Source organism: Oncorhynchus mykiss, chromosome 1, assembly GCF_013265735.2.
Source record: "Oncorhynchus mykiss isolate Arlee chromosome 1, USDA_OmykA_1.1, whole genome shotgun sequence".
Taxonomy (NCBI): Eukaryota; Metazoa; Chordata; class Actinopteri; order Salmoniformes; family Salmonidae; genus Oncorhynchus; species Oncorhynchus mykiss.
This window is the reverse complement of record NC_048565.1, coordinates 78751641-78778835: the sequence shown is the minus strand read 5'-3', so window position 1 is coordinate 78778835 and position 27195 is coordinate 78751641. Positions and strand designations below refer to the sequence as shown.

At 42.0% G+C, this 27195-nt stretch overlaps 1 protein-coding gene across 2 annotated transcripts in view; it reads left to right on the top strand.

Moving 5' to 3' along the window:
• LOC110532724 (attractin-like protein 1) overlaps positions 1–27195 on the top strand; it is a 323112-nt gene that overhangs the window by 180560 nt on the left and 115357 nt on the right. For both annotated transcript variants that reach the window (XM_036986147.1, XM_036986138.1), the window contains 2 exons: positions 4590–4651; positions 22322–22400. In XM_036986147.1, coding sequence (XP_036842042.1) covers positions 4590–4651; positions 22322–22400 — 141 coding nt within the window. The remainder of the gene's footprint in view (positions 1–4589; positions 4652–22321; positions 22401–27195) is intronic.

Below are 27195 nucleotides of genomic sequence, written 5' to 3'. Positions count from 1 at the left end.
CAATCAGTCGTATATTGCACAAATCTGGCCTTTATGGAAGAGTGGCAAGAAGAAAGCCATTTCTTAAAGATATCCATAAAAAGTGTTGTTTAAAGTTTGCCACAAGCCATCTGGGAGACACCAAACATGTGGAAGAAGGTGCTCTGGTCAGATGAAACCAAAATTGAACTTTTTGGCAACAATGCAAAACGTTATGTTTGGCGTAAAAGCAACACAGCTGAACACACCATCCCCACTGTCAAACATGGTGGTGGCAGCATCATGGTTTGGGCCTGCTTTTCTTCAGCAGGGACAGGGAAGATGGTTAAAATTGATGGGAAGATGGATGGAGCCAAATACAGGACCATTCTGGAAGAAAACCTGATGGAGTCTGCAAAAGACCTGAGACTGGGACAGAGATTTGTCTTCCAACAAGACAATGATCCAAAACATAAAGCAAAATCTACAATGGAATGGTTCAAAAATAAACATATCCAGATGTTAGAATGGCCAAGTCAAAGTCCAGACCTGAATCCAATCGAGAATCTGTGGAAAGAACTGAAAACTGATGTTCACAAATGCTCTCCATCCAACCTCACTGAGCTCGAGCTGTTTTGCAAGGAGGAATGGGAAAACATTTCAGTCTCTCGATGTGCAAAACTGATAGAGACATACCCCAAGCGACTTACAGCTGTAATCGCAGCAATACAAAGTATTAACTTAAGGGGGCTGAATAATTTTGCACGCCCAATTTTTCAGTTTTTGATTTGTTAAAAAAGTTTGAAATATCCAATAAATGTCGTTCCACTTCATGATTGTGTCCCACTTGTTGTTGATTCTTCACAAAAAAATACAGTTTTATATCTTTATGTTTGAAGCCTGAAATGTGGCAAAAGGTCGCAAAGTTCAAGGGGGCCGAATACTTTCGCAAGGCACTGTATATAATCATATTCAGACCCCTTCCCCTTTTCTACATTTTGCTACATTACAGCCTTATTCTAAAATGGATTAACCCCCCCCTCCTCCCTTCTCCCTTCGATGAGACTCTAAATTTAGAGTCCACTTGTGGTAAATTCAATTGATTGAACATGATTTGCAAAGGCACACACCTGTCTATATAAGGTCCCACAGTTGACGGTGCATGTCAGAGCAGAAACCAAGACATGAGGTCGAAGGAATTGTCCGTAAAGCTCTGAAACAGGATCGTGTCGAGGCACAGATCTGGGGAAGGGTACCAAAGAAATCCTGTAGCGTTGGAGGTCCCCAAGTACACAGTGGCCTCTATTCTTAAATGGTAGAAGTTTGGAACAACCAAGACTCTTCCTAGAGCTGGCCGCCTGGCCAAACTGAGCAATTGTTCTTCTGTGGAGATGGGAGAACCTTTTGCAGCACTCCAGCAATCAGGCCTTTATGGTAGAGTGGCCAGACGGAAGCCACTCCTCAATAAAAGGCACATGACAACCCGCTTGGAGTTTACTAAAAGGCTCCTAAAGGACTTTCAGACCATTAGAAACAAGATTCTCTGTTCTGATGAATCCGATATCATACTCTTTGGCCTGAATGCCAAATGTCACGTCTGGAAACTTGGCACCATCCCTACAGTAAAGCATGTTGTTGGAAGCATCGCACTGTGGGATTGTTTTTCTGCGGCAGGAACTGGGTGACTCGTCAGGATCGAGGAGAGACTTGAAAATAGCTGTGCAACGACTCTCCCCATCCAACCTGACAGCTTGATAGAATCTGCAGAGAAGAATGGGAGAAACTCCCTAAATACAGGCGTGCCAAGCTTGTGGCATTATACCCAAGAAGACTCGCGGCTGTAATCGCTACCAAAGGTGCTTCAACAAAGTACTGAGTAAAGGGTCTGAATACTCATGTTAATGTGATATTATTTATTTTTTGTAAATTTGCAAAAATGTCTAAACCTGTTTTTTCATTTTCATTATGGGGTATTGTGTGTAGATTGATGAGGGGGTGGGGGGGTGACTATTTAATACATTTTAGAATAAGGCTGTAATGTTACAAAATGCAGAAAATGGGAAGGGGTCTGTGGAAAAAGTCTAGGGGCATGAATACTTTCCGAATGCACTTTATATAAAGTATAATCTGCATAAAGATTAAGTTTACATTTTTTTAACAGATTGACCAGTGGTGTTTATGTAAATAGTGAAGAGAAAAGGTCCCAAAATGGACCCCTGTGGTACAGCTTTATCCACTTCAATAAATTCTGATCAATCACGATGGCATAAGTTCTGTCACTAAGATAATCATGAAACCTTGAATACATTTCCCAGATAAATTTCCCAGATAAAATACATTTCCCAGATAAAAAGAGCAAAGTTGTACATTTACCAATGATTCATGAATCTTAGCTAGACAAGGAAGCCTTGAAATGGAGCGATAATTATTAAGATCCCCTCTCTTATGGAGTGGCAGCACAAGAGCTGATTTCCATTATTTTTTGAATATTTCCTGATAAAAAATGTCAATAGAAAATGTGGGTTTTTGAGCCAACAATAATTGGCCCTGCACACTGAAGAAGACCAGGACCCAATAGTTCGGTCCCTGTGGATTTCTTGTTGTCTATTGCTTTTTTTCTGCAAATAGCCTAAAAGAAAAGCTTTGAGTATAATTTCTCTGATCATTCAGGAAGTTTCCCCTATCAGCATCCAGCCTAATATCATTGTGAATGGGTTTAAAAAATATTTCAAAAAGATAGTCCGCTGAAATTAAATGGTGATTTAAATGCATCAATGCATTTTCTTTCTGTAATGAGGCCAGTGTCTGAATTAATGTGTTGTGGCAAAGAAGAGGAAGTAGAATCCTTCAGGGATTTACAGTTTTCCAGTTTTTTTGTCGGGTTCCCATTACAATCCGATAGAGCAGTTACATAATAATCAGATTTAGCCTTTCTGATTTGTCTTACACAATGATTCCTCAGTTGCTTAAAAGCTTACCAGTCCGGTCCTAAGCCTGTGTTCCTGGCCTTGACACAAGCATTATCTCTTTTATGAATGACTTCTGATAATTCCGGAGTGTACCAAGCATTCAATCAACCTTTAACCCTTAATTTTTTTAAGGGAGCATGATGAACTACAATAGTATTGAAGACATTTCTAAAAAGGCCTAAAGGTAAATCAGGTTCAGGGAAAGCTGCCATAGCTGAAATGCAATTAAGGTCACAAAAATAAAGATCATGTAAAATAAAAAAATAAAAAAACATTTAATGACTGTTAACTGAACTAGGTCCCCCAGGATATTAAACTAGTTAACTCCTCAAGGGAGGACGGTAGACCTTTGGAGGACCTTAGACCCCAGTAACAGTTATAGATACAGAACACAGTGGGCTTCTCTTTTGATCTAACAATAGCAGATCTAAGAGTGTAGTTCAAACGAATGGGTACATGATTACAACTGAAACCCCCCCTGGCATTATAGACAACAGTACGACGTTAACTCTTAGAAAGGATGGGAGGTATTACCTGAGTGGGGAAAACAACTTATCTGGTAGAAAACGACCTATGCAACATCGATATTAGTCAAACATTCATTCTACTGTCAAAATGGACTACAAAGTGTAAATAGGGAGAACAAAATTCAGTCAGTCTCGTCTAAAACTGAGATTTGCAAAATAATGAGGAAAAAATGCTATGTCACGGAATGAAGGGTACTGTAACAGTTTTCCTTGAGTTGGGTTTATTTAAATCCTACCCACAACTGGCAGCACCGAAGTATTCATCAATTCGGAGCGCAGCTGCACTCAACCCGATCGTAATACCCATGGTCAATTAGGTTTGATATTCAGTATCCCTATGGGACTATTTGGGGACCATCAGTAAATTACACAATGTACATGGGACAATATTTTAAAATGTCAATAGTGCCAAATTTCAATGACCTAAAAACCTCAAACCAACTATAAATAGTAGAAATGCATATACAAATATTGAAAGCATTTACTAAGATGACTAAAATGTGTGCAACATGAAAATATTGTCCCATTTACATTGTGTATTGAATTGACAGTCTTATCTAGCCCCAGAGATGGGCTATTCAAAGTCAAACCAATTTTCCTACAGTCACACACCAGCCGGTTGAAGCTAATTGGTAAAAGAAGTTGGCTAGCTTGCTAGCTAGTTCGGGCTACTTCCAGACACAAGACTTGGTTAGAATGTTTCAAGTTATCTAGATGGGTGAGTGACTAACTGTGTGTACTGTTTTGGCAGTGTGAAAGTACAAATGCTTCCCACGTTGGAACACAAACACAAGAGACACGTCTCCAAGACCCAAATCTCGTTCGGTCACATTTCCTAATGAGGAAAATTGAAATGAAGTTTAAATCAGGAATTTCAGCCCCCGTTAAAATCTTCTACACATTATTTGTATTGTTGTTTCGATGATCATTTGACCTCTTGAACTCCTTTGCAGTGTAGTGCTCTTACATGAACTACTGTCTTGAATTCTTCTAACGGAAACTCTGTCTACTTCTGTGTTCTTGTCAACAACATATGTTTTATCAAGGTATTATCCATCTGTCCACTGTATGTAACATCTTCAATGTCTTTCCTATCCTTCTCACATACTTCCTTTCTCTGTCCTTCCTCCCATAGATCGCCTTCTCCCAGCACAACAGCATCATGGACCTGGTGCAGTTTTTCGTCACCTTTTTCAGGTACGTACCATTTAGATCAGTGGTTGTCAACCCTGGTCCTGGGGAAACAAAGAGGTGCACATGTTTGTTTTTGCCCTAGCACTACACACCTGATTCAAATCAACAACTCCTCATCAGGCTTTAATGATTTGAATCAGGTGTGTAGTGCTAGGGCAAAAACAAACATGTGCCTCCCTTTGGGTCCCCAGGACCAGGGTTGACAACCACTGATTTAGATGTGACATTTTCCATGGTAAATCCCTTTGTGCTTAATAAAAAAGACAACAGCAGAAAAGTTCTGGAGGATTTGTGTTCCATGTGTGAGAGAGTCATTTTGCACCACCCACATAATCTTACCTGTGGATAGTGTATATCTAATGAGTGGGTGGAAAGGAACAGACCACAAGATGTAGGATCTTAATTTGATCACTCTTTTGTTGCTGAGAATTGCGAATGTGTAGTATAAATGCAAACTTTGAAATTTGACTTGATTTGATTTATAATTGAAAGAAAAATGTGTCAACCCCTACAAACATGTCCATTCATTATAATCCACATAATAATTCATATTTCCTGCCGCTGCAGGATTATTTTCCTGCTGTAGAAAACTGGCTCAAGATCTAACATCTGTAATTGTCTGCTGTCTCCAGGCTAACTTCTGCCAGTCAAACAGTTTCACCGAATGAGCAGACGGTGTGTTGTGTTCTGTGAGTGAGTTGTGTGCTGGTGTCCTGAGCCGGATGTGGGTAACCTTTAGGCCACCATACCCAGATGTCATCATTCAGAACCAGTTTGTGGTTCAGTCAAGTTGCTCCAAGAGCTTCTTCCACTGTGTCATGTTTCGCATTGGCACGCACACGGTCTTCCTCCTCACTAACTGTCATCTTTAGCAACCGCCTTTCGAAGCATGCACTTTTCACTTCGCAGATGTAACAGCTGATTTCTAGATATATTGTCACTCTCTGTGTTTGTCCTCTACTCTTATCATGCCATGTTACATTTACTGCAGTGATCAAGGGCAGTTATAATTATATCACACTAAGTAGAACCTCCCCTGTGCATCATGGGTCCTGTGTGATGCTTCCAATTGGTAGTAGAAGCAGTATATGGGCCTCCCTGTGTTGCCTCAGTAGATGTTTTATTTATTTTGTAGTTCACCTTTATTTAACCAGGTAGGTTAGTTGAGAACAAGTTCTCATTTACAACTGCGACCTGGCCAAGATAAAGCAAAGCAGTGTGACAAAAACAACAACACAGAGTTACACATGGAATAAACAAACATACAGTCAATAACACAATAGAAAAAGTATATATACAGTGTGTGCAGATGAGGTGAGATAAGGGAGGTAAGGCAATAAATAGGACATAGTGGCAAAATAATTACAATTTAGCAATTAAACACTGGAGTGATAGAAAAAGATGAATGTGCAAGTAGAGATACTGGGATGCAAAAGAGCAAGAGGATAAATAACAATATGGGGATGAGGTAGATGGGTGTGCAATTTACAGATGGGCTGTGTACAGGTACAGTGATCGGTAAGCTGCTCTGACAGCTGATGCTTAAAGTTAGAGAGGGAGATATAAGACTCCAGCTTCAGTGATTTTTGATAAGAGGCTTTAGGCAAAGGGAAAAAATTGTTAATGTGTCAGAGGGGGTGGCTAAGTTAACATGGTTGTGAATGTGTCTATGTAAATGTAGGTTATGCATGTGAGGGTGCAAGGTCCATTGCATGTTTGTGTCTACATGCTTCGGTGTGTGTGTGTGTGTGCGCCTGTGTGTGGGTGTGTGTGTGTTGGCTGTGCTCCATTGATGTGTATAAAAGCTGAAGTGGCAGGGCGGCAGAGCTGCGTTGCCTCAGTGTGTGAGGAGAGCCCTGCAGGCTGAGGGTACAGCCCACTGACATGATGGAGCTGGCACCACAGAGAGCGAGAGAGAGAAATGGGGGGACGAGGGAGGGAGAGAGGGGTCGAGAGACAGCAGAAAGGAGGGGAGGGAAATGAAAGGAGGGGAGGGAAAGAGAGATCTATTCCCTCAGAGTTAAATACTCTCAGTGCTTTACGTTTGTTCTCTTGCTCCAATCCTGAGTTAGGACAGTATGCAATCCTAGATTTTACCAGTCATCCTCTGGTTTTAGGTACTCTAACAACAGTTCAGCTGTTTGCTCATTTGGCCGTGTTTGTTTGGCCTTTCTACATGCCTCTCTTGTAGCATCTGTCTTCTGTTTCTCTCTTAGTATATATTCACCTGTTTGTGTGACTATGTGTGTCTGGCAAGCTATATATATTTCTGCAATTATCTTTACTGTACAGTACACCTAGTCTGCCCATCTGGTGCTGTGTTTGTGTGTGTGACTATGCCACAGTGCCTTCCCATCCTGCCTCCCTGTCACTGTGATTGATATGTTGCCATGGCATTGCTGAACTGAGTGATTTCAGCCAGATAAAGTAGCTGTTGTCTGAGAGGGCCCTTTCAAAATAGACACCTGAGATGACAGGAATAAAGAACTCCGGAGAAGAAGAAAGGCGGAGGTGTATGTTTCATGATTAACCACTCATGGTGTGATTGTGGTAACATACAGGAACTCAAGTCTTTTTGTTCACCCGACCTAGAATACCTCACAATCAAATGCCGATCCCCATTACCTCCCGAGAGAATTATCTTTGGTCATCATCACAACCGTGTATATTCACCCTCAAGCCGACACCAAGATGGCTCTCAAGGAACTACACTGGATATTATCCTGATGGCACATTTATTGTAGCTGGGGACTTTAATAAGCAAATCTAAGGCATCTCGGGCATCAAAAACCCTCGACCATTGCTATTCTCCCTTTCCTCTGCCAGATCAAGCCTCCATTCTTCTCCTCCCTTCCTATAGGCCAAAACTCAATTAGGAAGAACCCATGTTAAGGACTATTCAATGCTGGGTCCCATCATGCCTGGCAAAAACCAAACACTGCATTCCACAGTAAGAACCTCATACCAACGGTCAAGCACGGTGGTGGTAGTGGTTTGGGGATGCTTGGCTGCCTCAGGACCTGGACGACTTGCCTTAATAGAAGGAAGCATGAATTCTACTCTGTATCAGAGAATTCTACAGGAGAACGTCAGGCCGTCCATCTGTGAGCTGAAGCTGAAGTGCAGCTGAGTCATGCAGCAAAACAGTGATCCAAAACACACAATCAACTCTACATGAAAATGGTTAAAAAGCAACACATTTGAAGTTTTGAAATAGCATATTCAAAGTCCAGACCTAATCCCAATTGAGATGTAGTGGCAGGACTTGAAACGAGCAGTTCATGCTTGAAAACCCACAAATGTCGCTGAGTTTAAGCAGTTCTGCATGCAAGAGTGGACCAGAATTCCTCCACAGCGATGTTAGAGACTGATCAACAACTACAGGAAGCATTTGGTTGCAGTCATTGCAGTTAAAGTTGGCACGGCCAGTTATTGAGTTTAAGGGGGAATTACTTTTTCACACAGAGGAATTGGGTGTATGTAAATTCAGGTTCTCTTGCTCTAATATGAGGTTTTGGTTGAAGATCTCATAACATTCCAGACTATTTGCATTGCCCCCTCCTTTTACACCGCTGCTACTCTCTGTTATTATCTATGCATAGTCACTTTAATAACTCTACCTACATGTACATATTACCTCAATTACCTCGACTAACCGGTGCCCCCGCACATTGACTCCGTACCGGAACCCCCTGTATATAGTCTTGCTGTTGTTATTTTACTGCTGCTCTTTAATTACTTGTTCCTTTTATTTCTTATTCATATTTTTTAAACTGCACTCTAGGTTAGGGCTTGTAATCAAGCATTTTACTGTAAGGTCTACACACCTGAGGCATGTGACTAATACAATTTGATTTGATTCAAATATGCAAAAATAGAGAAAATCAGAAAGGGAAGAAATATTTCTCACGGCACTGTGTATTTATACTCCTGGACTCTGACATTGCTCGTCCTAATATTTCTATACTTCTTATTTCTTCCATTATTTTACTTTTAGATTTGTAGATATTACTGTACTGTTGGAAGTAGGACACAATCATTTCGCTACATCCGCAATAACATCTGCTAAATATGTGTATGTGACCAATAAAATGTGATTTGAGGTCCCTGCTATAGATATTTTAGCGGCTTATGCCTGTGTTACCCAACTCCAGTCCTCCAGTACCCCCAACAGCACACTTATTCATTGTAGCCCTCAACAAGCACACCTGATTCAACTTGTCAACTAATCATCAAGCCAGTGATGAGTTTAATTAGGTCTGTTGGTCTAGTGCTACAACAAAAATGTGTTCTGTTGGGGGTTCTGGAGGACTGGAGTTGGGGAAATAGGGGCTTATATAAGTTTTGATGCCAGAGAAGCCAGTGTTTGGAGGATATATTGACACAGGGTGTTGTTAGTTGTTGTTAGGCCTGAGACAAAGTCGAATGTTGCAAATATCGGAGAGACAGACAGCAAGGTTTGTACAAATCTCCGCTGTTGAAAAGGAAATGTTATTCTAAAAGAAATGTGAGATAATGTCTAGATGATTTTTATAGTGGAGATGAACTTTATAACTTGCCTGGTAGGGCTGATGAGACAGTGGATTGCGCAAATAGGCATTTTAACATCATAGATTTAGCCAGCGGTAACTTGTGGAATAGACACCAGCTGGAATGCACTTTTAACCAGCATTCAGGATTCGATAGACAAGATTTGTTTATCCGTCCTTGGTATTTATAAATGTACTTTATTATTTTGGTTGTCTGAGTAAGGAGAAGTTTGGATGAGAAAAGGCTGGGACTAAGGCTGGACACATGAGGGGAAACACTTTCGCTATATTTGCACTATTTGTCATTTAAGTCACAGAATCACCTATCTACTACAGTACATCATGCGTATATTTAACATGTGCACGCAGGAGAAAAACAACTAAAGTGTGGGGGAAAAAGGTTGGAAGGTTCTCACTTCATTTTAACCTCCCACTAAACTCTCAACATGGGGTAGCAATCTAAAGCCTTGTTCACACCGCAGGCCTTAAAGCTCACGTCAGTTTTGTTTTTCATATCCGTTTTTAGAATACTGACCTAACAGCAAGTTACAAGTGACCAAATCGGATTTGTGTGTGTTCAGACAGCAGTCATTTTCTGACATGGCTACTCTAGTTGTCATAGGCAAATTGTTGGTGGTGCTCGTGCTTCTTATCACTTATCAGTTATGTAGCAAGCTATGGTGACAACAATGCCTGCCAGGAACGTCTCCCAGTTGCCTTGAATGTTCAAAATCATAGTGTAAGAACACTTTTAAAGTCTCAAAAGATAAGATGATCCAACTTTCAAAACATTTTTGACTAGCCACAGGGCAGTCAACTAGCTAGGTAGGTACTGTAGCTAAGTAGGTACTGTAGCTAGGTAGGTACTGTAGCTAGGTAGGTACTGTAGCTAAGTAGGTACTGTAGCTAGGTAGGTACTGTAGCTAAGTAGGTACTGTAGCTAGGTAGGTACTGTAGCTGTTTAACTTTCTAGCACAGTCACTTATTTGTTTGTAAACGATTAACAAGCTAGTTAGCGACCACATGTTCTTGTCAATCTGTCAACAGAGTAGCTAGCAAGTAACAAGATAAACCACTTGATGGCAAACAAATCAGATTTGACCACCTACGAAGGTGGCTTGAAATATCAAAATCCATGTGCTTTTTGGCTGTTCAGACTGCAGGAAAAAGAACGGATTCGAATCAGATATGCCATCCCCAAAAATGGATTGAATCACTTCAAACTGCGAATGCGAACAAGGCTCAAGAGACTCTGATTAACTGCTAAAAACTAATTTGACCAGCTTTTATCTGAAGAGTGGTTGCTCTCTATCATTCACCCTTTTCAGAGCGGTTCCCTAAATGAGCAAGAACTATTTTAATACTGAAGGAGCGTTTATGGTGCTTCTCCTTCAGCCCCAATGCTACTAGAATTGGTGACATTGCAGTTCAGTTTGGTCCAATTACTCTTTTCCTCTCTCTCAGCTGATTAGCAATCATCTCTGCTTCTTTTCTCGCTCAAGTTCAGCACAGAGACAATATACAAAGCTAAGTGGCTATTAAGCCTCTTTCAGCTGTCCCAATTAATTCAAAATGTATCAACACTGTGCCACTGCGACCTGAGGGATACTCCAGGCAGTGTGACAAACAACACTGCTTCGTGTGCTCTGTGTCACAGATAGAAAGGTAAACAATGGGATCGTCTTATCCACTGTTTGGTCTCCCTTAGAAATCAGCCTATGGTGTAGAGATGGAATTGGGCTTTATTTATTTTGGTAATTTGTGGACTGTGTGCTGAGGATTTGGTACTGATCGCATAGTTTGCTACTGGTGTTTTCTGCTATGTTCTCCAGTGATTGTGATGTCTTTTAATCCTCTTCCCCATGTTCATGCGATACACTATACTGAACCTCAGCCCCTCCGTACACACACACACACACACACACACACACACACACACACACACACACACACACACACACACACACACACACACACACACACACACACACACACAATTATACATACACTGAGCCATGGCGTAAACTAACCATGTGAATCCAGGTGAAAGCTACAGTGGTTCCTCCTTTAAAAGTACGCCGCGGGACTTAGAGGTCATTTGTGGTTTAGTACGATACCCTGCGTCACCACTTCATTGCTCCAGACCAGCGCAAGGGGGAGTTAGAGCACTGTATATGCTTTTTGGTCCTACTGTGTCTCTAACTGATAATGAATTGTCAACATAAACCTAAATAGAAACGGATAATTGTGCACAACTTCAGTATTACTTATTTCACTGTAGAGCCTCTAGCCCTGCTCAATGTGCCTTAACCAACCATGTTGTTCCACCTCCTGCATATGCGATGACATCACCTGGTTTAAATGTCTCTAGAGACTTTCTCTCTCATCATTACTCAATGCCTAGGTTTACCTCCAATGTACTCACATCCGACCTTACCTTTGTCTGTACACTATGCCTTGAATCTATGCTATCATGCCCAGAAACCTGCTCCTTTTACTCTGTTCTGAACGTGCTAGACGGCCAGTTTGTTTCGCATTTAGCCATACCCTTATCATACTTCTTCTCTGTTCCTCTGGTGATGTAGAGGTTAATCCAGGTCCTGCAGTGCCTAGCTCCACTCCCACTCCCCAGGTGCTCTCATTTGTTGACTTCTGTAACCGTAAAAACCTTGGTTTCATGCATGTTAACATTAGAAACTTACTCCCGAAGTTTGTTTTACTCACTGCTTTAGCGCACTCTGCCAACACGCATGTCTTAGCCGTGTCTGAATCCTGGCTTATGAAAACCACCAAAAACCCTGAAATCTCCATCGCTAACTATAACATTTTCCGCCAAGATAGAGCTGCCAAAGGGGGCGGTGTTGCAATCTACTGCAAAGATAGCCTGCAGAGTTCTGTATTACTATACAAGTCTGTACCCAAACAATTCGAACTTCTACTTCTAAAGGTTCACCTTTCCAGAAACAAGTCTCTCACTGTTGCCGCTTGCTATAGACCTCCCTCTGCCACCAGCTGTGCCCTCGATACCATATGTGAATTGATTGCCCCCCATCTGTCTTCTGAGCTCGTGTTACTAGGTGACCTAAACTGGGACATGCTTAACACCCCGGCCATCCTACAATCCAAGCTTGATGCCCTCAATCTCACACAAATTATCAATGAACCTACCAGGTACAACTCCAAATCCGTAAACACGGGCACCCTCATAGATGTCATCATAACTAACTCGCCCTCCAAATACACCTCTGCTGTTTTCAATCAAGATCTCAGCGATCACTGCCTCATTGCCTGCGTCCGTAATGGGTCTGCGACCAAACGACCACCCCTCATCACTGTCAAACTCTCCCTAAAACACTTCTGCGAGCAGTCCTTACTAATTGACCTAGCCCGGGTATCCTGGAATGACATTGACCTCATCCCGTCAGTAGATGATGCCTGACTATTCTTTAAAAGTGCCTTCCTCACCATCTTAAATAAGAATGCCCCCATTCAAAAAAAATGTAGAACTAGGAATAGATTGAGTCCTTGGTTCACTCCAGACCTGTCTGCCCTTGACCAGCACAAAAACATCCCGTTGCGTTCTGCATTAGCATCGAATCGCCCCCGTGATATGCAACTTTTCAGGGAAGTTAGGATCAAATATACACAGGCAGTTAGGAAAGCTAAGGCTAGCTTTTTCAAACAGAAATTTGCATCCTGTAGTACTAACTCAAAAAGGTTCTGTGACACTGTAATGTCCATGGAGAATAAGAACACCTCCTCCCAGCTGCCCACTGCACTGAAGATAGGAAACACTGTCACCACCGATAAATCCACTATAATTGAGAATTTCAATAAGCATTTCTCTACAGCTGGCCATGCTTTCCACCTGGCCACCCCTACCCCGGTCAACTGCCCGGCACCCTCCACAGCAACCCGCCAAAGCCCCCACCATTTCTCCTTTACACAAATCCAGATAGCTGATGTTCTGAAAGAGCTGCAAAATCTGGACCCCTACAAATCAGCCGAGCTAGACAATCTGAACCCTCTCTTACATTTTCTGACGAAATTGTTGCAACCCCTATTACTAGCCTGTTCAACCTCTCTTTCGTATCGTCTGAGATTCTCAAAGATTGGAAAGCTGCCACGGTCATCCCCCTCTTCAAAGGGGATGACACTCTAGACCCAAACTGCTACAGACCTATATCTATCCTACCCTGCCTTTCTAAGGTCTTCGAAAGCCAAGTTAACAAACAGATTACCGACCATTTCGAATCCCACCGTACCTTCTCCGCTATGCAATCTGGTTTCAGAGCTGGTCATGGATGCACCTCAGCCACGCTCAAGGTCCTAAACGACATCATAACCGCCCTCGATAAGAGACATTACTGTGCAGCCGTATTCATCGACCTGGCCAAGGCTTTCGACTCTATCAATCACCACATTCTTATTGGCAGACTCAACAGCCTTGGTTTCTCAAATGATTGCCTCGCCTGGTTTACCAACTACTTCTCTGATAGAGTTCAGTGTGTCAAGGGGGGCCTGTTGTCGGGACCTCTGGCAGTCTCTATGGGGGTGCCACAGGGTTCAATCCTCGGGCCAACTCTCTTCTCTGTATACATCAATGATGTTGCTCTTGCTGCTTGTGATTCTCTGGTACACCTCTATGCAGACGACACCATTCTGTATACTTCTGGCCCCTCTTTGTACACTGTATTAACTAACCTCCAGACAAGCTTCAATGCCATACAACCCTCCTTCCGTGGCCTCCAACTGCTCTTAAACGCAAGTAAAACTAAATGCATGCTATTCAACCGATCACTGCCCGCACCTGCTCGCTCGTCCAGCAACACTACTCTGGACGGCTCTGACTTAGAATACGTGGACAGCTACAAATACCTAGGTGTTTGGTTAGACTGTAAAGTCTCCTTCCAGACTCACATTAAGCATCTCCAATCCAAAATTATACTTCCTATATTTCATCAAAGCATCCTTCACTCATGCTGCCAAACATACCCGCGTAAAACTGACCATCCTACCGATCCTCGACTTCGGTGATGTCATCTGTAAAATAGTCTCCAACATTCTACTCAACAAACTGGATGCAGTCTATCACAGTGCCATCAGTTTTGTCACCAAAGCCCCATACACTACCCACCATTGCGACTTGTAGGCTCTCGTTGGTTGGCCCTCGCTTCATACTCGTCGCCAAACCCACTGGCTACAGGTTATCTACAAGTCTCTGCTAGGTAAAGCCCCGCCTTATCTCAGCTCACTGGTCACCGTAGCAGCACCCACTCGTAGCATGCGCTCCAGCAGGTATATCTCACTGGTCACCCCCAAAGCCAATTCCTCCTTTGGTCGTCTTTCCTTCCAGTTCTCTGCTGCCAATGACTGGAACATACTGCAAAAATCTCTGTAGCTGGAGAATCATATCTCCCTCACTAGCTTTAAGCACCAGCTGTCAGAGCAGCTCACAGATCACTGTACCAGTACATAGCCCATCTTTAAACAGCCCATCTACCTACCTCATCCCCATACAGTATGTATTTATTTATTTATCTTGCTCATTTGCACCCCAGTATCTCTACTTGCAAATTCATCTTCTGCACATCTACCACTCCAGTGTTTAATTGCTATATTGTAATTACTTCGCCACCATGGCCTATTTATTGCCTTAACTCCCTTATCTTACCTCATTTGCACTCACTGTATATAGACTTTTTGTTTTCTTTTGTTCTACTGTATTATTGACTATGTTTTGTTCATTCCATGTCTAACTCTGTGTTGTTGTATGTTTCGAATTGCTATGCTTTATCTTGGCCAGGTTGCAGTTGCAAATGAGAACGTGTTCTCAACTAGCCTACCTGGTTAAATAAAGGTGAAATAAAAAAATTAAAAAAACACTTACTAGAACTGTTGTTACACTAAAGTTTTTATTATTTTATTTTGTTAGGATTATTTTGCTCTTAGAACTGTAGGCCACTCCCGAACAATCACGTTGTACAGCACCTGAGTGGCCCGACGGTCTAAGACCATAGCAGTGCAAGCTGTATTGCTACAGATGCTGGTTCAATACCCATGGCGGCCTCAGCTGGGAGACCCATGAGATGGCTATAGGTTTTTGGTTTTTCTCCCTCTAAAAACAGAAATAAATCATTCTAAATAACAAACAGGCTTTATTATAATATATATTTATTATAATAATGGAGCTGACTAGGGAAATGTTCCCGCTGTTCTGTTCTTAGTGCCTGCATGTTCAAACTAAAACAATGTAACTAATAATGGAGCTGACTAGGGAAACGTTCCCGCTGTTCTGTTCTTAGTGCCTTTATGTTCAAACTAAAACAATGTAACTAATAATGGAGCTGACTAGGGAAACGTTCCCGCTGTTCTGTTCTTAGTGCCTGCATGTTCAAACTAAAACAATGTAACTAATAATGGAGCTGACTAGGGAAACGTTCCCGCTGTTCTGTTCTTAGTGCCTGCATGTTCAAACTAAAACAATGTAACTAATAATGGAGCTGACTAGGGAAACGTTCCCGCTGTTCTGTTCTTAGTGCCTGCATGTTCAAACTAAAACAATGTAACTAATAATGGAGCTGACTAGGGAAACGTTCCCGCTGTTCTGTTCTTAGTGCCTGCATGTTCAAACTAAAACAATGTAACTAATAATGGAGCTGACTAGGGAAACGTTCCCGCTGTTCTGTTCTTAGTGCCTTTATGTTCAAACTAAAACAATGTAACTAATAATGGAGCTGACTAGGGAAACGTTCCCGCTGTTCTGTTCTTAGTGCCTGCATGTTCAAACTAAAACAATGTAACTAATAATGGAGCTGACTAGGGAAACGTTCCCGCTGTTCTGTTCTTAGTGCCTGCATGTTCAAACTAAAACAATGTAACTAATAATGGAGCTGACTAGGGAAACGTTCCCGCTGTTCTGTTCTTAGTGCCCGCATGTTCAAACTAAAACAATGTAACTAATAATGGAGCTGACTAGGGAAACGTTCCCGCTGTTCTGTTCTTAGTGCCTGCATGTTCAAACTAAAACAATGTAACTAATAATGGCATCTTTATGCTTCCATTAATAAAATAATGATAAAAATACTCTTTCAAAATGCTGATGTTTATTTAGTTATGGATCCATAATGAATTACAATGGGAATAAATATCACTGAATTACAGAAATATCCTCCAATCCTCTATATGTAATTATTTGCGGAGAGTCACGTCATATTTTTCGATATATTGTAGGCATGCCGTAGGCGACATGAGTCTCACTAGTGTTGAGTAATGTGCTGTTAAAAGTGGTGTAGGTCTTATTTATTTAAAGAGCATATTGAAGTTAGAAGCAATATGATTTGAAGAAAAAGCCTACAACTATTTTAGCACTGTTTTGCGCTGCTCTGAGACAAGGGGACTGGTCTTGATAAATCAGTGAGATTTTTATTTTCACTGATTCTCCGTTTGGGTATTAGTGAGGGTGTTGAAATGTTATGCTCTTACTGTAATCTTTATTTAACTAGGCAAGTCAGTTAAGAACAAATTCTTATTTACAAGGACAGCCTACTCCTTCCTCCCCGTCAGGGAATTGAACCCCGGTCTCCCGCGTGCCCGTATTCTCTAGTACAGCTATTATTGAAGGCTATCAAATGCTTCTCAAAGATGCCCTCTGGTGGTCAAACTAGTACTAATTAGCATTAATGGTACCAGGGGTTCACGCTTAAATAACGTGCCATAGAATTCTGTGGCACCATGCAAGCTGCGCCGCAGTACGCTGGAACTTTTAAAGGAGGAGCCACTGTATGATCCCTTACTTATGTCACTTGTTAAATCCACTTCAATCAGTGTAGATGAAGGGAAGGAGACCGCTTAAATAAGTATTTTGGTAGTAGGTGCCAGGCGCACCGGTTTGAGTGTGTCAAGAACTGCAACGCTGCTGGGTTTTTCACATTCAACAGTTTCAGTATCAAGAATCGTCCACCACCCGAAGGACATCCAGACAACTTGACACAACTGTGGGAGGCATTGGAGTTAATATGGGCCAGTATCCCTGTGGAACGCTTTCGACACCTTGTAGAGTACATGCCCCGAAGAATTGAGGCTGTTCTGAGGGCAAAGGGGGGGGCGCCACTCAATATTACAAAGGTGTTCCTAATGTTTTGTACACTCAGTGTATATCCATTCAAACTCATTGGTTTGAATCTCATTGGTTGCAGATGACTTAGCTAAAGCCATTAATGTATAAGAAACCCCAAGAAAAGTATGCTCAACGACAGGGAGTGGAATCAGCTTTCACGCTCTCCTCCCCATAATACCTATAGAATAGCAACAGTTAGCCCTCTTCTCTCCCTATTACTGCAGTAAGTCACCCCGTTTGGGATTAATTGCTGGCTGAATTAATAGATTTGATGTGGAATGTTGGGCTGATTGTGTTTTGAAATATGGCTAAGCCAATGAGTGGTGTTGGAGGAGAGGAAGAGTCTGTTCCCAACCATCCTAGTTACACTACTGCCAGCAATATGGAGCTACAGCCATCATAGGGTTGTGTGAGACTTTGTCATTTATTTATTTTCCCACAGTTTTAAGACATTTGTGATGAAATCGGTCATAGACTATGCTTGACGTATGGTCATATTTAATCAGACCTGCCACAGAAATGTTTATGCCATATCTAAGTTTACACAATATTGCCTGCACACAAATGGTTATGGTGAAAACTAGAAGTATGTACCATACAGTTTTCCTTTTTACTGATTTTTAATGAATTTATTTGCAAATTATGGTGGAAAATAAGTATTTGGTCAATAACAAAAGTTTCTCAATACTTTGTTATATACCCTTTGTTGGCAATGACAGAGGTCAAACATTTTCTGTAAGTCTTCACAAGGTTTTCACACACTGTTGCTGGTATTTTGGCCCATTCCTCCATGCAGATCTCCTCTAGAGCAGTGATGTTTTGGGGCTGTTGCTGGGCAACACAGACTTTCAACTCCCTCCAAAGATGTTCTATGGGGTTGAGATCTGGAGACTGGCTAGGCCACTCTAGGACCTTCTTACGAAGCCACTCCTTCGTTGCCCAGGCGGTGTGTTTGGGATCATTGTCATGCTGAAAGACCCAGCCACGTTTCATCTTCAATGCCCTTGCTGATGGAAGGAGGTTTTCACAAAAAATCTCACTATACATGGCCCCATTCATTCTTTCCTTTACACGGATCAGTCGTCCTGGTCCCTTTGCAGAAAAACAGCCCCAAAGTATGTTGTGTTCTTTGGATGCAACTCAGCATTCTTTGTCCTCCAAACACGACGAGTTGAGTTTTTACCAAAAAGTTATATTTTGGTTTCATCTGACCATATGACATTCTCACAATCTTCTTCTGGATCATCCAAAAGCTCTCTAGGAAACTTCAGACGGGCCTGGACATGTACTGGCTTAAGCAGGGGGACACGTCTGGCACTGCAGGATTTGAGTCCCTGGCGGCGTAGTGTGTTACTGATGGTAGACTTTGTTACTTTGGTCCCAGCTCTCTGCAGGTTATTCACTAGATCCCCCCGTGTGGTTCTGGGATTTTTGCTCACTGTTCTTGTGATCATTTTGACCCCACGGGGTGAGATCTTGCGTGGAGCCCCAGATCGAGGGAGATTATCAGTGGTCTTGTATGTCTTCCATTTCCTAATAATTGCTACCACAGTTGATTTATTCAAACCAAGCTGCTTACCTATTGCAGATTCAGTCTTCCCAGCCTGGTGCAGGTCTACAATTTTGTTTCTGGTGTCCTTTGACAGCTCTTTGGTCTTGGCCATAGTGGAGTTTGGAATGTGACTGTTTGAGGTTGTGAACAGGTGTCTTTTATACTGATAACAAGTTCAAACAGCTGCCATTAATACAGCTAACGAGTGGAGGACAGAGGAGCCTCTTAAAGAATAAGTTACAGGTCTGTGAGAGCCAGAAATCTTGCTTGTTTGTAGGTGACCAAATACTTATTTTCCACCATATTTTGCAAATAAATTCATTAAAAATCCTACAATGTGATTTTCTGGATGTTTTTCTCTCATTTTGTCTGTCATAGTAGAAGTGTACCTATGATGAAAATTCCAGGCCTCTCTCATATTTTTAAGTGGGAGAACTTGCACAATTGGTGGCTGACTAAATACTTTTTTGCCCCACTGTATATATGGATATGTGTGTATATATGTATGTATATATGTGTGTATATATGTATGTATATATGTGTGTATATATGTATGTATAGTGTAATTGATGTGTGTGTGTGTATATATATATATATATATATATATATATATATATATATATATATATATATATATATATATATATATATATATATATTCTATTTTTGTTTCATCAGACCAGAGGACATTTCTCTAAAAAGTACGATCTTTGTCCCCATGTGCAGTTGCAAACCATAGTCTGGCTTTTTATGGCAGGTTTGGAGCATTTGCTTCTTCCTTGTTGAGCGGCCTTTCAGGTTATGTCGATATAGGACTTGTTTTACTCTGGCTATAGATACTTTTGTACCTCTTTCCTCCAGCATCTTCACAAGGTCCTTTGCTGTTGTTCTGGGATTGATTTGCACTTTTCGCACCAAAGTATGTTCATCTCTAGGAGACAGAACGCATCTCCTTCCTGAGCAGTATGAAGGCTGTGTGGTCCCATGGTGTTTATACTTGCGTACTATTGTTTGTACAGATGAACATGATACCTTCAGGCATTTGGAAATTGTTCCCAAAGATGAACCAGACTTGTGGAGGTCCACAATTTTTTTTCTGAGGTCTTGGCTGATTTATTTTGATTTTTCTATGATGTCAAGCAAAGAGGCACTGAGTTTGAAGATAGGCCTTGAAATACAACCACAGGTACAACTCCAATTGACTCAATGATGTCAATTAGCCTATCAGAAGCTTCTAAAGCCATGACATCGTTTTCTGGAATTTCCCAAGCTGTTTAAAGGCACAGTCAACTTAGTGTATGAAGAACGTCCTCACACAACTGCATTTATTTTCAGCAAACTTAATATGTGTAAATATTTGTGTGAACATAACAAGGTTCAACAACTGAGACATAAACTGAACAAGTTCCACAGACATGTGACGAACAGAAATTGAATAATGTGTCCTTGAACAAAGGGGGGCTCAAAATCAAAAGTAACAGTCAGTATCAGGTTTGGCACCTGCAAGTTTCCGGACATTTCTGGGAGGAATGGCCCTAGCCCTCACCCTCTGATCCAACAGGTCCCAGACGTGCTCAATGGTATTGAGATCCAGGCTCTTCGCTGGCCAGGGCAGAACACTGACATTGCTGTCTTGCTAGAAATCACGTACAGAACGAGCAGTATGGCTGGTGGCATTGTCATGCTGGAGGGTCATGTCAGGATGAGCCTGCAGGAAGAGTACCACATGAGGGAGGAGGATGTCTTCCCTGTAACACACAGCATTGAGATTTCCTGCAATGACAACAAGCTCAGTCCGATGATGCTGTGACACACCGCCCCAGACCATGACGGACCCTCCACCTCCAAATCGATCCCGCTCCAGAGTACAGGCCTCGTTATAAAATGCTTTTTCCTTCGACGATAACGCAAATCCGACCATCACCCCTGGTGAGACAAAGCCGTGACTCGTCAGTGAAGAGCACTTTTTGCCAGTCCTGTCGGGTCCCGCGACGGTGGGTTTGTGCCCATAGGCGACGTTGTTGCCGGTGATGTCTGGTGAGGACCTGCCTTACAACAGGCCTACAAGTCCTCAGTCCAGCCTCTCTCAGCCTATTGCGGACAGTCTGAGCATTGATGGCGGGATTGTGCGTTCCTGGTGTAACTCGGGCAGTTGTTGTTGCCATCCTGTACCTGTCCCGCAGGTGTGATGTTCAGATGTACAAAATCTGTGCAGGTGTTGTTACACGTGGTTTGCCACTGGGAGGACGATCAGCTGTACGTCCTGTCTCCCTGTAGCACTGTCTTAGGCGTCTCACAGTACAGACATTGCAATTTATTGCCCTGGCCACATCTGCAGATACATTGCAATTTATTGCCCTGGCCACATCTGCAGTCCTCATGCCTTTTTGCAGCATGCCTAAGACACGCTCACGCAGATAAGCAGGGACCCTGGGCATCTTTCTTTTGGTGTTTTTCAGAGTCAGTAGAAAGGCCTCTTTAGCGTCCTAAGTTTTCATAACTGTGTAATTGATGTGTAGATATGTATAGTGTAATTGTTGTGTATTGATGTGTTAATGCAGGGCTCATCTGATGAAGAGACCTTGGTCTTAATCAGACTCCCTGCTTAAATAAAAGTTAATAAATAAAACAATTAAGAAAAGGACTGTATTTGGTACACATTACTAACTAGGCTAATTTCTCTGATAGTTGATGTACTGGTGGTTTTCCAGAACATGTGACAAGAGAGCATATCCACAGCCTTTCAGCAGGCTTGGCTTGGAAATGTCATGATAATTAAAACTCTTTAGCCCTTTACGATGTGGTCATTGCTTCTGCGGTTCTTTCTAGCTGTACACGGAAGGCGTTATAAAGATAGTGATTGTCTTGGACTGTAACTCACAAGTGTCTCTAATTGACTTCCTGCCTTGGCGGTTTGGTGCGTTGGCCTAAAGGACTTGTAAAAGCTGTGGTTGAAAGACGGGCTTTGTGTGATCTAACCTCCAGATGTCATTGGCATTAGGGTCACTCTGTGTGACAGTGCTTTCTGTCAGAAGTGCATGGCCATTCCTACTCTCCCTGACCCACTCTATGGAATGCGCTAGATCCCTGGGGTTATTGATGGTGTCCAACTGATGCCATTTCCCCATATTTCACTTGGTTTACTTCAGCAGCCAGCCACTCAATCTTAAAGTCTATTTTATAGTGTTCGGTGCTGCTAGCCTTGTGACGGACATTTTTGTAATCTTCTCTAAGGTAAACAGACAGGCAGTGCTCTATGCAGGCACATGGAGAAATGAAAACAGTCAAAGAAGTTGCAAAGGCAACCAAATCATCTGCAAAGTACATTGACACATTGTGACATCATACCAATTCTATGAATTAGAAAATATTAAAATGCTAGGGTTGATTGTAAAATAGTAGAATGAATGGATAACATAATGGATGATTAGCTAATTGTTTGATTGATTGGTTGTCCCGTTGTCCTCCTGCAGCTGTTTCCTGTCCCTTTTGCTGGTGGCGGCGGTGGTGTGGAAGGTCAAACAGACGTGCTGGGCGTCCAGGAGGAGAGAGGTAGGTCATATCTCCTCAGCTGTCGTAATTGTTGGAAACCATGGTGGTGTTCCAGGCAGATGACTTTTCAGTTGCACTGTGCACATCTACCAGTATTTAAGTGCCACATCAACTGAGCAGACAGGTATCAGATTACTAAATCTTATGGTGTAGTTGAGTGTCAAGCGGGCAACTGAAATGTAGTCTGCCTGGAATGCGGCCCAAAAGTGGAGCACACCATACAACACCAGATTCAAACTGACGCAAATGAGAGGGTGCTCTATTCTCACCAACTCAGACTCTGGGTGTGTCTCTCTCTCTCTGTCTCTGTGTCTCTCTCGGTGTGTGTCAATGTATCTTGAATAGTGATAATTGGTAAGACTTTCAGGTACAGTATATGCATATTTGGCAGCTTTAGAAATATTGACAAAACTCTCTCTACCACCTTTTCATGGACACGTGAACAGGCCAGCTCCTCAATGAAACTGACTGAGGGTCGACTACAGAATGTTTTTGTAATAGTAGTACTCTCCCCATGACATTCTGTACCATACTCAACGTGCGCAGTTCACTAGTATTTTCACCTGCAGGCAAAGTTTCGTTTCCCCCCTCCAGTGCCAAGGGTCGTCACAGCCACAAAGTCAGAAATCAAATCAAAATCAAATTGTATTTGTCACATGCTTTGTAAACAACAGCTGTAGAGAGAAATAATCTACATTTCAAAATAATAACAATAAATAAATACACAATGAGTAATGATAACTTGGTTGTATACATGGGATAGCAGTACTGAGTCGATGTGCAGGGGTACGATGTAATTGAGGTAGATACAGTGCATTCGGAAAGTATTCAGACCCCTTGACTTTTTCAAAATGTTATTATGTTACAGCCTAATTCTAAAATTGATTAAATAAATGTTTTTCCTCATCAATCTACACACAAAACCCCATAATGACAAAGCAAAAACAGGGTTTTAGAAATGTTTGCAAATGTGTTAAAAATAGAAAACAGAAATACCTTATTTACATAAGTATTCAGGCCTTTTGCTATGAAACTCGAAATTGAGCTCAGGTGCATCCTGTTTCCATCGATCATCCTTGAGATGTTTCTATCACTTGATTGGAGTCCATTTGTGGTAAATTCAATTGATTGGACATGATTTGGAAAGGCACACACCTTTCTATATAAGGTCCCACAGTTGACAGTGCATGCCAATGCAATAAACAAACAATGAGGTGGAAGGAATTGTCTGTAGAGCTCCAAGACAGGATTGTGTCAAGGCACAGATCTGGGGAAGGGTACCAAAACATGTCTGCAGCATTGAAGGTCCCCAAGAACACAGTGGCCTCCATCATTCTTAAATGGAAGAAGTTTGGAACCACCAAGACTCTTCCTGGAGCTGGTCGCCCAGCCAAAGTGAGCAATCAGGGGAGAAGGGCCTTGTTCAGGGAGGTGACCAATGGTCACTCTGACAGAGCGCCAGAGTTCCTCTATGGAGATGGGAGTACCTTCCAGAAGGACAACCATCTCTGCAGCACTCCACCAATCAGGCCTTTATGGTAGTGTAGCCAGACGGAAGGCGCTCCTCTGTAAAAGGCACATGACAGCACGCTTGGAGTTTGCCAAAAGGCACCTAAAGACTCTCAGACCATTAGAAACAAGATTCTCTGGTCGGATGAAACCAAGATCACACTCTTTGGCCTGAATGCCAAGTGTCACATCTGGTGGGAACCTGGCACCATCCCTAGGGTGAAGCATGGAGGTAGGTGGCAGCAGCATGCTGTGTAATGTTTTTCAGCGGCAGGGACTGGAAGACTAGTCAGGATCGAGGGAAAGATTAACGGGGCAAAGTACAGAGATCCTTGATGAAAAGGTTCACCTTCCAACAGGACAACGACCCTAAGCGTTTATGAGAATGTCCTTGAGTGGCCCAGCCAGAGCCCGGACTTGAACCAGATCGAACCTCTCTGGAGAGACCTGAAAATAGCTGTGCAGCTACGCTCCCCATCTAACCTGACAGAGCTTGATTTGATCTGCAGAGAAGAATGGGACAAACTCCCCAAATACAGGTGTGCCAAGCTTGTAGCGTCATGCCCAAGAAGACTTGAGGCTGTAATCGCTGCCAACGGTGCTTCAACAAAGTACTGAGTAAAGGGTCTGAATACTTATGTAAATGTGATATTTCATATTTTTTTTATATATATACAGTGGGGCAAACAATTATTTAGTCAGCCACCAATTGTGCAAGTTCTCCCACTTAAAAAGATGAGAGAGGCCTGTAATTGACGATTAGAGACACTTGTGAGTTACAGTCCAAGACAATCACTATCTTTATAACGCCTTCCGTGTACAGCTAGAAAGAACCGCAGAAGCAATGACCACATCGTAAAGGGCTAAAGAGTTTTAATTATCATGACATTTCCAAGCCAAGCCTGCTGAAAGGCTGTGGATATGCTCTCTTGTCACATGTTCTGGAAAACCACCAGTACATCAACTATCAGAGAAATTAGCCTAGTTAGTAATGTGTACCAAATACAGTCCTTTTCTTAATTGTTTTATTTATTAACTTTTATTTAAGCAGGGAGTCTGATTAAGACCAAGGTCTCTTCATCAGATGAGCCCTGCATTAACACATCAATACACAACAATTACACTATACATATCTACACATCAATTACACAGTTATGAAAACTTAGGACACTAAAGAGGCCTTTCTACTGACTCTGAAAAACACCAAAAGAAAGATGCCCAGGCTCCCTGCTTATCTGCGTGAGCGTGCCTTAGGCATGCTGCAAAAAGGCATGAGGACTGCAGATGTGGCCAGGGCAATACATTGCAATGTCTGTACTGTGAGACGCCTAAGACAGTGCTACAGGGAGACAGGACGTCTGGCACTGCAGGATTTGAGTCCCTGGCGGCGTAGTGTGTTACTGATGGTAGGCTTTGTTACTTTGGTCCCAGCTCTCTGCAGGTCATTCACTAGGTCACACTAACCCCCGTGTGGTTCTGGGATTTTTGCTCATCGTTCTTGTGATCATTTTGACCCCACGGGGTGAGATTTTGCGTGGAGCCCCAGATCGAGGAGGATTATCAGTGGTCTTGTATGTCTTCCATTTCCTAATAATTGCTACCACAGTTGATTTATTCAAACCAAGCTGCTTACCTATTGCAGATTCAGTCTTCCCAGCCTGGTGCAGGTCTACAATTTTGTTTCTGGTGTCCTTTGACAGCTCTTTGGTGTTGGCCATAGTAGAGTTTGGAGTGTGACTGTTTGAGGTTGTGGACAGGTGTCTTTTATACTGATAACAAGTTCAAACAGCTGCCATTAATACAGCTAACGAGTGGAGGACAGAGGAGCCTCTTAAAGAAGAAGTTACAGGTCTGTGAGATCCAGAAATCTTGCTTGTTTGTAGGTGACCAAATACTTATTTTCCACCATAATTTGCAAATAAATTCATTTTTTTTCCTCATTTTGTCTGTCATAGTTGAAGTGTACCTATGATGAAAATTCCAGGCCTCTCTCATCTTTTTAAGTGGGAGAACTTGCACAATTGGTGGTTGACTAAATAGTTGTTTGCCCCACTGTGTATATATATATATATATATATACATTTTCAACAATTCCTAAAAAGCTGTTTTTGCTTTGTCATTATGGTGTGATGAGGGAAAATGAATTTGTGTGATGAGGGAAAATGAATTACATCCATTTTAGAAAAAGTCTGTAACGTAACAAAATGTGAAAATATACTTTCCAAATGCACTGTATATACATATACTGTAGGCAGGGTGACTAGGCAACCTTAACCATATAGTTAACCTGATGCCTAACCTTAAATTAAGACCATTTTTTGTTTTCATGAATTTTTACAATATAGACAATTTTGTGGCTAAGCTATGTAGTGGGAACAAGTGCCAAGTCAGCTTCTTGACCCTTGGCTGTTCTGAAGGGTGTGTTAATGTCACCCGTTCTGCAAACACGGCTCACTCCTTAATGAACGGAGCGCAGCAATAAACAAGGCCATTCCCCCTTAATTACTGCTCCTCATGAACCAATTAACTCTGATGGAGTGATGCTAAATGAAGTGGAATAGAGTGATATATCACTTAAAGAACAGATGCCACATCGTGTTCATGCTTTCTCTTGTTTTATTTTGGGTTTTTTTTCACAGGCTGCGAAACAGTACCATAAACACACGCATACAGATGTGCAACTTAAACGAGTCATCATTAGGCTTTTAAAATCAATGCGAACAGCAGCGTGGATTTAATTGAGATGGTAACGTGCTCGGTTTCTGTGGTATCCATTGAGATTTCACAGGGGACTCTGATAGTTACACTGCTTTGTTCCTCCTCTGCCAAGGCTGCCACAGTTGGCACTTTTCTCTTCATCAAATATGTGCTTTGGAGATGGGCGCTCCAAGTGTTCAGATATGTAATGGTTTTAATATCACAGAGGAGAATATTCCCCCCTGTCTTGTCCCTGTCTTGTCCCTGTCTTGGCCCTTTGATCAAAATGTTTGCATCATATTAGACAATTTTTAAAGTATTTTATGTTTCAGATTATCAGATGAGTTTTATATACAGTGGCAAGAAAAAGTAAGTGAACCCTTTGTAATTTCCTGGATTTATGCATAAATTGGTCATCAAATTTGATCTGATCTTCATCTAAGTCACAACAATAGACACAGTGTGCTTAAACTAATAACACACAAATTATTGTATTTTTCTTGTCTATACTGAATGCATCATTTAAACATTCACAGTGTAGGTTGGAAAAGGTATGTGAACCCCAAGGCTAAAGCTTTTGGAAAAGTCA